At 40.5% G+C, this 13,750-nt stretch overlaps 1 protein-coding gene across 9 annotated transcripts in view; it reads left to right on the top strand.

Annotated features, from left to right (window-relative positions):
• TTC7A (tetratricopeptide repeat domain 7A) overlaps nt 1-13,750 on the top strand; it is a 194,848-nt gene that overhangs the window by 157,425 nt on the left and 23,673 nt on the right. For 8 of the 9 annotated variants that reach the window (XM_075749060.1, XM_075749059.1, XM_075749058.1 and 5 more), the window contains one exon: nt 1,575-1,777. The exons of the other annotated variant lie outside the window; for it this stretch is intronic. In XM_075749060.1, the coding sequence (XP_075605175.1) occupies nt 1,575-1,777 (203 nt within the window). The remainder of the gene's footprint in view (nt 1-1,574; nt 1,778-13,750) is intronic. 9 annotated transcript variants of the gene reach the window in all.

Here is a 13,750-nt window from a genome sequence, read left to right as displayed (position 1 = left end):
ATCTGTAGCACAACCTAGGGATGGTTAAGAAATATCCAAGCATTTTCTCAATGATGTCTCACCTTCCTTCTAGAAGGATCACTTCAGAAGTGGAAGGGTGTTCACCACAGTACATAATCGTTTTCAGTGTGCCAACAGAAGTGCTATTTGTGGTCCCAGCTCCATGGTGGCATGTCAAGTCCCACAGTCATCTCTCTGGGTCTCCCAGCATTTTGAAACTCACAGAGTTTCAGAGCTATTTATGAGGATTTTTCAGGCTAATTTCCACCTTCACAGAGACTTCCGGAGAATATCCGCTACCTTTAAAAGTCAGGGCATTTAAGGTTGTGTCTAATTTCAGAATTATTTATCTAAATCTGGAGCCTGAATTAGTCATTTTGAATTGGACTCTTGAACTGTCAATACTTGCAGCATTATCACGTCAGTTAAAAAGAAAAAAAAAAAAGACTTTGGGCTTTTGCAGGGATGACATGTAGAACACAAGCAGGTCATGGACCAAAGAGCAATGGCTGCTGTATGAAGAGAGAGAATTATTTTATATACATACATGCATATATCTAAAAACACTGTTTCCCTTTTAAGTTATGCATGGCAGTGAAAATTGAGTATCGCTTTTGAAGCTTTTTGCAAGGATTTAATGCATAATAAATCTAGAATTAGACTATTTCAGTTGGAAGGGACCTACAACGAGCATCTAGTCCAACACAATGATCCTCTAGTCCAATGATGATCTAGTCCAAATCCTGAGAAATGTTAAAGTTTAACCATGAGGTATGTTACAAAATTTATGTTTAACATGAGAAATTATTTGATTAACAAATTGACAGTCAAGCACATTAGTATACCTGTTACAATTTTTTTTCTAAGAAAACCACTAAGAGAGTTGCTGATAGTTGAAGGAAGTAAATGACTGAGCAGTCTCTTCCAAGGGCTCTCTCTTCTTTTCCTGTAGAGTATGTATGAGGAAGTAAATGTGTGAATATACAATATAAATAAGTCTCTGTGATAAAAGCCTTTTGATTTTAATAGTGTCTGAAAAGTTAAGAGACAGCTATCTCATAAACCAGACAATAAGCAGAGATAAACACTTTTAATCATCTTTTAAAATGTCAAAATACTCTTTTAAAAAAGTTAGCTAATGTCCAGTTCAGTCAGATGTATCCTATTACTCTGACATGTTTAAAGTTCTCAGTAGACAGTGATGGCTTATTCTGTTCTTTTCCCCTAGATTATTTGGAAATACATATGATGGCTCTAAGTGGCTACCAGCCCTGCTTCCTTAGGGCTCAGTTCAGTCCTGTTTACATTCCTGACTGAGGAATCCTTAAGGCACCTAAAGATGTCCATGAACATCTATATAGGGCCCTTAGCATTAAAAAAGGATCCATTCAGTCAATCCACTTGTGATAGTAAGCACTAACCATAGTAGTAAGCACTGTGCAGGATCATGGCCTCATGTTTTAATATGCTTAAGGGAGATGATATGTAATTAATGTGAAGAAAGGTTTCTGACTTATTTCAACTAACGGTAGGGTGGTTTTTTGGTTCTTGTTTTTGGTTTTGTTTTTTTTTAGCTGAACTCTTCATGGAACAACAGCACCTCAAAGAAGCAGGCTTTTGTATCCAGGAGGCAGCTAGTCTTTTCCCCACATCTCATGCTGTACTGTACATGCGTGGGAGGCTTGCAGAGATGAAAGGCAATTTGGAGGAGGCTAGGCAATTGTATGATGAAGCGCTCACAGTGAATCCAGCTGGAGTGGAAATTATGCACAGCCTGGTGAGTTTGCAGGGGCTCAGCTCCATTATAGTATTTATGTTCCTGATTAACTGTAATAAGAGGGGAGAGGGCTCATGCTTGCTCTGGATGCCATTGTCTTCCTAATCCTGAGAGCCAGTGACTGTTCCAAGAATAAATTGGGTAGCTTGAACCTCTATTTTAAGACTGGATTGAATGTTTTTAACTAATTAGGACTTGTGTCAAAAGTAAATATTTTAATTGACAAAGGCTGATAGTTTTGGAAGTCAATTCACTGTTTTGTCTTTGCTGCTTTTCCTACTAAACGTTAGGCACTTTAAATAAGCAGTACACTGATGTTTGAAAGATTTGAACTAAATAACTATCAAATGTAGATATATATGGGGTTTGTAAACCTTGGTCTGGAGTCTTGTATCTACTCAAATCAAGATAAACTATAAGTTTACAATAAAATTAATTTGTTATTATCTTAAGCTGCAGCTTAGCTGCAACCTTGTGTAGGGGCAGTGACTCCACCTTTGTGGGGTTTTTTGGTAACACCCCTATCCAGCAAGTTTTTTTTCTGTTGCACCATCCCTAAAGCAAACTTACTTACATACATGGGGCCTAGCGCTTAAAAACGACAACAAAACCAGCAGCAACAACAATAATAATACAGGGAACTCTGTGGAAGACCAAGACCCGCTTCTCTTATGAAATCAGAACAGTTAATCATATTTCATCAATCATGTGTCTTGTTAACTGTAGCCCTTTTTAGGTCTCTCTGGGATTTTAAAAGTCTTTCTTGACTAATTTAATTTTTACAGGAATTCTGTATCCATGTGACCACTTTGTGTCGTTGTTAGCAGATTTATATTTCGTGGCATAACTTTGGTTCTGAAGAGGTTTGCAGGCAACTCCAAAGCTGAAAGGGTATCAATGCAGAAGAGGACAAACGTAAAGTGAAGTTATAATTGAGAGAAAATAGTAGAACCTACAGGCAACGGATGAGATACTTGATAATAATGAATGTTCAGTGCAAAACCAGCAAATGAATAGCTGGTGCATATGTCAGGAGAAGGTTACAAAACAGCTATGCACATACCTGGCTTATAGGGGGCAATAATATTACTTTGTTGCTGTGATCCAACCTTTACAAAATCAGTTGGTAAAAACTTCGCAAGATAGAATGATGTTCTTTGTTCTGTTATTGTCATGATTGCAGACAAGTCACTGATATCAGAGCAGCCATCAAGTTAGATGCCAACATGATACTAATAGCTTTCATTTTTGTCTTATTTTATGGGCAGAACCACATACTGTGTCTTCCCATTTCAGCTGCTTGCAATTTTCTGAAACTACAGTCATTTGGAATAAAATTTTCTGAGATGCACATCTGCTCTGGCCCAGTTTACTTTGGCAAATGTCACCCGATATGGCTTAACTGTTTCTGAAAATGAGGCTGAAGAAGAGACCTTAAAGGCTTCTGTGACATCTTCTTTACTGTGCTATAGTGTCTCCAGGTTTTGTCAGGAATGGGTTGTCTTTGTAACATACTAATGTGCTTTTGACCTTCCCTAAGAAAATCCTTCCTAGGTTGTCCAAGTTATAACCTTTAAAAAACATGTTTTATACGTGCTTAGTAGATCTGTATTTCTGAAACCTCTAAAGAGTTTGTGAATGCTCATTCCCCTCAAACCCCAATAAGCTCTGTCATCTCTTAGTCAGTGATGGGAGTAAAATTTAGGTGAGGTGAAAAAGTGAGGTGGGGAATTTGGGGACAGAGACTCAGTTCATAAGTAAGTAGGGAAGAGGAAAGATAAACTTAATAAAAAGTGAGACAAATAAGGATAAATAGAAAATAATATACAATAAGATAAGGTAAAACTGGATAGGTAAGAAGAATTAAGACTGGGTTAATGAACCAGGCCAAGACACATGGGTTGAGGGGTGGGCATGTTGAAAAGGATGAATTAAAGGAGTCGGTCTTATCAGAGAGACAAAGGAGCGTGAACCTGTAAGGACTTCTACTCCATAGCCTTCAGTCTCCTGAAAATGCTGAATCTTCCCATCTTGGTGCCAGCAAATATCAGTGAAAATCACTTGCTTAAGCATGTGCCTCATCTCCTTTAGCTTGGCCATGCTGGCAGCCTGTGGTTTACACCTGTTAGCTAAGATAGCAAAGGTTTGGTCTACGGCAGTAGTTAGATGGCACATAATGGCACTGCTTTGTATGCTTTTCCAAAAGCTAGGAAATTGCACATAACAAGTTAGAAGCATCTGATGAGCACTATAGAAAAGCCTGTAAAGAAATTAATCATTCTGCCTTCAGAACAGAGCTGGAATAATGTGCAGTAAACAAGACTTTTAGGGCTACGCATCAAATAAAAAGGGCAAAAAAAAATAATTGAATGGCTGCTAGCTGTGCGCTGAATGAGACGGTGTCCCCATGGAGAACTTAAGACTGCGTTTATGCAATTGAGGATATAATGTACCAACTGGTAAATTGTGCATCTCCTCGAGGCCATCAGAAGAATACTGGATGCCTTTCTGAAATGTATGTATTAGCCAAGTACTAGCTGTACTGTTATTAAAAATACAAGTTCTTGAGCACAGTATGTTCAGTCCCCTACCAGAGGGAAATGTATGTCTTGGATTATGCAAGAAGCGAAACTAGATTATCAGCTAGTTCCAAGTGGCTTGAAACTATGCAAGGCACATACACAGGCAGCTGAAATTAAATTCACGTGTGCTGTTTCAGTGCTGGTCTCCCCAAACATTTGAGTGCACAGTTTTCCCACTCTAGTAATACTGTTGTGGATGTGTAATAATTTAGGGAAAGAGGGTCTAGTTATGAGAATTACTGTTTGAGTTAGTGCAATTGGCATCCAACTGACCTAGTCCACTTTAAGGGAAAACTGTGCTGTCGACAGTGCCGATTCTCCCTGGTGTATCAGCATCAATTAGCAAAGTAGTCATGTCTCTTCCCCTGGGTTCTCAGAACTGGGTTGTCAAAGCTATATTTGGAAAATTCCAACCTGAAGAGCATTGCTGGCTTTAAACGAAGGGCACAGATCTAGCAATGAATGAGTCCATCGGATGTCAATAACTTTTACACAGGGTAGAGTCACCACCATAATAAACACAAGCTCTTTCTCAGCATAGCTGAAAACGGCTGTGTTTTACTGTGACTGTAGGGTGTTTACAATAGCTGTCAAATCGGTGTGCTTGCCATATAAAGCACACTGCTGCGTGGAGGAGCAGCACCGTACAGCAGGACTGCCGTGCTGAGTGCATCTGATGGGGTGGGTGGCACGCTGCGCTTCATAGCGGGGGCTGTTGGCAGTTGGTGGCTGATACTGTGGTAAGCAAACCAGAGGCACACTGAAAATACCACGTAGTTCTGCTGCTTCTTGCTTGCACTTGCTGTTTCTAAGTGATGCCACAGGATCCTTAGGCCTGTATTAAGAATCCACCAATGGCCTTTACAAAGTAAATACTACTGGCTAATATCTCATCTAAGGAAGCACATTTGTTGCGCAGTTCTGTTTTCATTTGGAAAAAAAGCATAGAATCAGTTTTTGGAGCCGTTGGGAACATACTTAAGTACCAAAGTACTCCTGGTGAGGTGTGGGGCTACTCCTTTGGTTGAACAACTGTTCAGCTGGTGTCAGAAACAATTGGCTTGGCCCTTAGAAACTGTACATACTGTAAGACCACAGGTCTCTTTAGGAAATATGACTTGCTAGGGTGCGGTTTTTTCCCACATTTCTCCTCATTCTCTCTCACACGTTTCTGTCTTCCCTCCCTCTACTAGAACAACCCTGTTTGTTCCTCCTCCTTCCCTTTCACAGGCTCCTTCTGGGGCCTGCTTGCAAAGATCATAGAGCACTTCTTCCTCCCAGGGGTGCTCATGAAGTTTCCACTGAGTAGGTATCTTCACTGGTCCAGAAACAAGAGCTTAGCCCATATCCCCTTGTCTTACACTGTGACTAGTCAGCCATGCCAGATGCTAATCTCTGACAGCACATTTCTAAACCAAATAACTACCGGCTTACTTCTTTCAGTATGTACCAAATTTGGTTATATAACATCATGATATACGCGGCTTTGGGACGGTGGTAACAAAACTGATATGTGCCCAACCAAGTCAGAAAATAGAACATAAGCCGGGGCAGATGACATCTCCTTGAAAAGCGATACACAAATCCACCTACCTATATGTCACTAGAGAAAGACATTGAAATTTGCTAGTTCCCAGCCACAGTGCGTTCAGTACCAGTCTCCCTTTTGATTCAGAGGAGGAGAAAATCAAAGCCAACGTGTTGGATTTGAGTCCTAAAGCTCCATGTGTAATATTGCAAGATAAACTAAAAACAAGCATGCTGAGATACTCAGAAGACTCCTGCCCAGCACACCTCTCACATAGCACTTTGTTGAGTTAGAGCAATTTTCAATGTGTTTTAGTTCAGGGAAGAAGAAAAAGAATCATTTATTTGAAAGGGAAGGAAATGGGCACCCTCATCTCTGTCACTGTGCTAGATTTAATGAAAACAACAAAAAAGTACCATCAAAACAAAGAAAAAAAATTGCTTGACTCATACTTGAGTCTTATTGATTGCAGTGGAAGATTGTTATGATTCTTCACTTTTCTTGAAGGCTGGGGCGAGGATGATAAGGTTGTTATCAGAATGCCACATAGCTGTCTGCACTGCCCCATGCCTATGCTTGATAGCGAAACAAAGTGAAATATATATTGGTTTTTGTTTGGTGAATATTTACGGAGGTGAAAATGGAAAACAGTCTTCATAATGTATTTCTGTGTTCTGTTGTGACCACATAAATGGGTGGAAAACATAATCTAGTGAAAAAGTATTTGGTTTGTTCCATAATCAGGTCAAGTAGAATATACAGGTAACAGTGGTTGTGCTAATCATGAGTTCTGCTTTTTCTTAGAGAGGCTGTCATCTGCACCACAAAACGTAAGATTGGCAGCCACACCAAGGGCTTTACAGTCATATAGTACCCTCCAACTGAAGCTGGAAAAACAAGCTTCCCCCTCACCTGAGTTTAAGTCACCTAAGCTGGGCCAACAAATTGACTTGGAGGCTGGTTTGTGACCCTTGTTTTCTGAGATTAGTGTAGATTTTGACCCTTCCTCAGGAATGCCTGGTTATTTTTTGGAGAAGTTCCTATGGTAAGTGCAGTTTGGGAGGTATCAGTCATGTGGCAGAATCATGGAATGGTTGAGGTTGGAAAGGATCTTAGGAGATCATGTAGTCCAACTCCCTGCTCAAGCAGGTTCAGCTACAGCAGGGTACTCAGGACCATGTCCAGCTGGGATTGAATATCTCCAAGATGGAGACTCCACAACCTCTCTAGGCAACTTGTTCCAGTGTTTGATCACCCTTACAATAAACAAAGCTTTTTCTCATGTTTAAATGGAATTTCTTGTATTTCCGTTTGTGCCCATCCAGTCACTCGATACCACTGAGAAGAGTCTCGTTCCATCTTCTTTACACCTTACCATCAGATATTTAACCATATTGATAAGGTTCCTCTTCTACAGGCCGAACAGTCCCAGCTCTCTCAGCCTCTCCTCAGTCTCTTAATCATCTTTATGGCCCTTTGTTGGACTCTCTCCAGTATGTCCATGTCTCCCTTGTATTGTGGAGCCCAGAGGTGGACCCTGTACTCTAGGTGTGGCCTCACCAGTGCTGAGTAGAGGGGAAGGATCACCTCCCTCGACCTGATGGCAACACTCCTCCTAATGCAACAAAGGATACTGTTAGCTGCTTTTGCCGCAAGGGCACGTCGCTGGCTCGTGGCCAGCTTCTTGTCCACCAGGTCCTTTTCTGCAAAGCTGCTTTCCATTCAGTCATCCCCCCAAAGTGAATCTGAAGCTAATACCAGGAGGGTTTTCAGCAAGTAGATCCTAAGTGTAACACTGGCATGATTGTGCTGGGTCAGACCAGAGATTTAACTCGTCCTTCTCTCCAACAGCAGCATAAGGAAGTGCCTAGGAAAGAATGAGAGCAGGGCAGTCGTATATGGTATTTCTAAGGTTATGACTTAGATCAGGGACATCCTGAAGTAGACGCAGATTCTACTTGCTTAGTAATTCACAGTAGATTTTTCCTTTGTGAACTTGTCTTGAGCCTATGTTAGCTTTCAGTGTTCACAGTACCCTTTGGGAAGGAGACCCACAGGCCTGCTTTCTGCTCTACAAAGAACTACCAAATTTTGTATGTTCTTGATGCAGCTCTTCCTAGCCACACTGATGCATGTTGTTTTTATTTTGGAAGACACAACACACCACTGATTCTTATTCATCTCCCCTCGCATTACTGATTATATAGATATCTATCACTGAACCAGTCCCATTCCTTTCATTATTGCCATTGCCTGTCTCTGAACTTCTTAAAGTTCTTTTTAAGATGAGAAGGCTAGAGCAAATAACGCACTTACAAAAAATTGGCTTCGCTTCAAATGCAGTGTTGTAGACTGAGTGTTAAGAAAAAAACCTCACTGTCCCGTGGTCGTCTTCTCATACAATTACTACCTATATATATTTTTATACAAATATTTTCTATTTCAAATGTTTTGTATTAACCCGATCTCGTTACCACAGCTCTGCTTCCATCTCCTCCTGCCTGTAGGGGCTAGATTTTTTTCTGAACAGTCAGCATCTCGAATGAATGGATTGTGATTTATCATGGCGGTGAGCAGGGTAACAGTGTTCTCTCTGGTCCTTGTAGAGGTGTCAGTGTCCTAGTCTGTGAATACAACACAGCCAGCAAGCATGCAGTTCTAGTCTTTGAGGCAGATATATATATATATTGATAGATAGATAGATATATTCTTCATAGATAGATAGATAGATACATTCTTCATTCTGCTTGCCAGAGGCATCCTTTTAGCTGGTGGAACACAAATTTTTCTCTGCTGGTAATGCTAGAAGCTGAAGAGCTTGTTTGAGAATAGATTTTTGTATAGATTATGTTCCTTTTCGCTAAGATAAGTACATTGCTTTTGATTATATTTGAGCGTGTAAAAACTATATGATGCTTTGTTTAAATCCTCTGCTCTTAATTGTTCAGTTGGATGCAAGGGGTGAATAAAAAAAGCGAGCCTTTACAAAGAGTCTTGGACTGTTTAATTTGGCCTTCATTGTGTACTTAGGATGCAATTTCATGTTCATTTTAGTAGAAGAGTCAACCTATTGTCTCCAGACTCACATTTGGTAGCATCAGAATAATTTGAAGACTACAGTTTCCACTGATTAGAACATGGAAATGAATTATTTCTGTTCATTTATTTCATTTTACCTCACAGTATGGTGCATGCATCCTTGTTTTCAAAGGCATCCATTCACATAATAAAAACATGGCTTGATTGCTTAATATTTTTAAGGATGACATGCATTACTTCCTTGGGGATTTGTTTCATGCTGCCATGAAGTAATCATATAAATCATGGGGCAGATTCTCAGCATGGGTAAATTATCATAGCTCCATCATACCAAGGTCTGTATGTCTTGTAACGTAGCTAGGACCCTAATTAAAAACATTATTACCTTGAAAGCTGAAGTTAGAATGCTTTCTATGCTTAAATGTGGGAACAAAAGAGCATAGTTTTCACATTAATAGAGTTATTTATCATCTAAAGAGCTGCTTTGTGTCCGTAGTTTATCCAATTTGTTTGCTGTTTTGTAGATAAGCAAGCCATGGTCTGTTTCCATTTTCTAGTGACATTTCGTGCTCAGTTTTTTATATTTGTGTACAGAGACTTGAACATCACAATTAAACTACATTTCCCTGTAGTTAGGAAAACTGTGCATTTGTCCTAAGTGTAATTAGGTGGATAATTGTACCTGGAGACACAATGAGCAACCTGGTTTTATCTGTTCTGGAGATACTTCTTCCCAGCTGCATTTGATGCTCCCCTGCTCTTGTTTTGGCAAAGGTGATAAGCAGAGTTAGGGGCTGGATAATTTTGATTAAGCGGACAGTTGTACTACTTTTGTGATGCTGAGAATATTTTTCATTACCACAGCTACTACTTAAATACTTAAAGGGAATCTTTAAGAAATTGCTGTCACAAGAACTTGTACTTCAGCAGATAATGACAGCTAAGTGAATTTCTAACTGTTGACATACAAAAATTTTTACTAGTAACACTTTTTAAAGGGTGTTTTTTTTCTTAAGTACATACATACATTAAGTTTATTACTTTATTTTTGGATGGTATCAGATGTGTTTATTATTTATATTTATTATCCAGAATTTCTATATGTAAAACATGCTTCAAGAAAGGGTTATTTTAAGGTTTCAATATATCTATAGACTATAGCTTTTAATTACATTATGTGTATGTCAGTGTGGCTTCTGAGTTACAATATAGTAAAATGCACAGAAATAGAAAAGAAAAAAAAAAAAAACAAAACCCACACCACAACATCACCAATTAAAGTACTTGAGATATTATGTATGCCGTGTCCTCCAAACCTGAGAAGCCACGAGCCATGTTATTAGGACTGTTTGCGGGGGATGCTGACGCAGAGGCAATCTCTTGGTGTTTTAGAAAAGAGCAAGATAGAGCACCCGAAGCAAATGTACGAGAGCAAGCGAGCTCCTGGTTTCCCTTCCCAAGCTGAGCACCGTTTCATGGTTTTTATCAAAACACTTCTGGGGCTTTGCTACTGTTGTGCAACAGGGTGGGTCCTTCCTCTTCCAGAGAGCAAAGAACTGCAACTCCCTCATTTTCCATTGAAGGCAATTCACTGAAGAGGGCTGCGGAGGAGGTGGAGCCCTGGCTCTCGCCATCGCCGGCGCAGCCAGCTCCGCTCCGCTTTCGGCTGTGATTGTGTGTCACACTTTACTCTAAACCTCTGTAAAACAGGGATGAAGCTACTAATCTACTTCATCTGGGGTTCGTGCAGCTTAATTAATATCTGCACGTGCTTTCAGATGACAAGCGCTCTGTAAGCGCAAAATCTTATTTATTATAATTATGTCTTGATTCCTGTGGTGCTTTATTCATTTGGGCTTTTGGACCACAGATTATTTTGGGCAAAGTGCTGCGACTGTTCAGCCCAAATGATGTGCTTTACGGCTCCGAGTACCCTTATGTCCCCAAATGCAAGTAGTGATGAAAAGATTATTGCAGTAGGAGTGGGATTTAGGAGGCAGATCTGTGAACTATTTCTTCCTCTCGCAAGGATTTGTTTTCATTGGAGGAGTGTGCCTTGCCCTCCATTGTGCTGATAAATAGTTACAGCGGTGCTGTGAAGGACAGAGTACACGGCGGAAGCAAATGTGAATCTGACGACTTTCTAGCGCAGCCCTCTTCTCTTCCTGGGGATAAGCTATGACAACGCCTGCAAAAAATAGCTTTTTGCAGGGGGGGAGGGAGGGTGCTTCCTTTCTCTGACAGTGAATGTATCCTTCTGCTCTGCAAATTCAGTGCAAGTAGAACGTCTTTGTACCACTGCAGTTCTGCAGTTTCCCCTGGTGAGAAGGGGGTTGGATTTTTAAGAGAGGGATGGCAGACCTAAAGGTGGAAAAAGCATTTGAGTAGACAGTCATTACAAGCCTTCCCAAAAATGGAGCAACCTTGAACAAAGTGCCTTTTTTTTTTTTTTTCCCTTTCTTAATTAAGTAATAGTGACAGTCAACAGGAGATTCTAGCAACCCAAAGGAAGACCAGTGACGTCTTCTGTGATGCAGCTTGGAGAGCTGCAGACTCTGGGACTCTCCTAGGTCTACCTAATATGGAGTGCTCAAGAAAACACTGGAAGGGTGAATTTGCTAAGTCCTAGTATCAAGCAGGATATTTTTGGATGACTCGGATAATACAAAACATTTAAACAGTTTAGCCTACCCCATAAGTTTTCCCTCAATGTGGGGAAATCCCTATATGTTGTTAACAATTTTTCACACAATTTTTTTTCTGGTCAATGCACTGCATTTCTCCAGTACATTTGAAGAACAAGGCAAATGGTGATACACAAGAGAGAAGGGGAGAGGAAAGAATTGGAAGGGACATAGAAGAGACAGCAAAAAGCACAGACTGCTGCTTTAAAATACTGAGGTAAAGCATTGACCATTGTCAGAGACAGTTAAAATCACTTCTTTTCTCTTCAGTTAGCCAATCAACAGGTTGTTTCTTCCTTTTCCATCCCTCTCTGCCTTGCAGATTTCTGCAGGAGATGAGTCCAACCTTGATTTGCCCCAGAAGGCTCTTTATTAAAATAGCTATTTATTTGCTATTTTATCCAAGAAAGGTAAAATTCACTACAAAGAATCTGAAACTGCTCTTAGGTCAGAGGATTGTTCCAGTGATGTTGAAGGAGTGTCTGAAAACAACAGAATAAACAATTGAGGACCAAGAAATTGGGAGGAACTCCTCAGCACTTTGGAAAATTTGACTCCTGAGGCAGGAACTTAATACGTTTCCTGTTTGTTCTTTGTGACATCTAAACTTGTGCATTTTTTACATGTTGTAAACATTCCTGTTGCTCTTTTCCTCTCGTCCTTCCCCATGCTTCTATAAAGCTCCAGTCTATCAATGAGCTGCTGTTTAATATTGCTAATGCACTTTTGCCTATGTTTTTGTGAAAGTGCTCAAGAGATAGAAGCCCTGGCTGGAAACAGAGCAGGGGAAAAAACCCCAAACTGCCTATGATGGTCAGGGATGGGCAAGAAAGAGCTTGACTTGTCAGGGTAGCAAAACAAAGACTGGGAAGGGATACATCTGCTCTCTGCAGGTACATGTGGAAACAAATAGTGAATGCTGTGGGGAAAGAAAAGCTGACTCAAGTAAAGGATGCAGCTTTATCTGCTATAAATTGGCGCTGGAGATTGAAGAAGGTTTCCAGCCATCAGTGCAGAGAGGTTCTGGAGCAACCTTCCAGGACGAGATGTGGGAAGAACAATCTGACTCCTCTGATACTGGAACTTGATCAATTTATGAGGGAGGGGGCAGCCCCAAGGTCCCCGTAAGTAGGACTTAACCAAAACCAGAACAGCGCTTGCCCATGCGGGCATGCAGGCTGCCCTGCCCAGACCACCAGTGACCAAATTCATGTTGTCCTCATGTGTGACCTGAAACCCAGAGTGGCCAGCTAAAAATGTCCTTCGGGCCTACCTGCTGTCCTGCCTTCCTATTTCCTTTTTCTGTTGAAGAAATTCTATTCCCAAAGGCATTTTGTAATTATTTTGAGGTTTATTATTTTTAAAATTAGAGGTGGAGTTTGAATGTTAGTAGGGCTTCCCTGGAACAGAGCCCTGACCTGCATTTTTTATATATGTTTTAAATGAGTTGTCAAGAGGCTTGTGTGTATCATGGAGCAGAATGGTGGATGTAGCTGGACTCAGGAGAGTTGCATTGAAATTCTCTTAAAAATAAGCAGCATTGTGGCAGCTCAGCGCTATTGACAATAATGTCAGGTCAGGTTTAATAGCGTAATTCCTTATTGAATGAATCCACCCTGTAGGAAACAGTATGACCTTCCTGTGTGTGCGCAAGACAAAAAAAAATCAATGTTAATCCCTTGGGAGGAAAAAATACAAGATTAACGGAACAGTTGAGTGAGTCTAATGAGAATCAGATGGCGGGAATGTTAATTTGGAAAGAGATACTCATATAAGCTGTCTGAAGGTATAATACAGTAGTTTCCATATATCACCAAATGCCATGTATTCTCCTTAGATACGTATCTGCAAGATGTAATTTAATGGATTTGCAACTCTTCTGTATGGCTTCCTGACAGAACAACAGGGGATTTTCAAGCTAATCACCTTTCAGTGGGGAGATTTATGACCAGTATAGTTAGCCGAGCCTTTCCTCCATCAGGAAGGGCACGGACTGGAGACAGTCGTTGGGCGCAGCATACCAACTGGGAACTGCTTAATCAGAAACAGGCTTGAGCATCTCTGTCTTGCGGTTGCTCTCTGGAGTCATGCAGTTTACTGGCATTGTTGAATATAATGTTTGCCCAAATCAGTCCTCATT

The sequence above is a fragment of the Balearica regulorum genome, chromosome 3 (genome assembly GCF_011004875.1).
Source record: "Balearica regulorum gibbericeps isolate bBalReg1 chromosome 3, bBalReg1.pri, whole genome shotgun sequence".
Lineage (NCBI taxonomy): Eukaryota > Metazoa > Chordata > Aves > Gruiformes > Gruidae > Balearica > Balearica regulorum.
The sequence above is the reverse complement of the archived record's forward strand: the minus strand, read 5'-3'. Positions and strand labels throughout refer to the sequence as shown.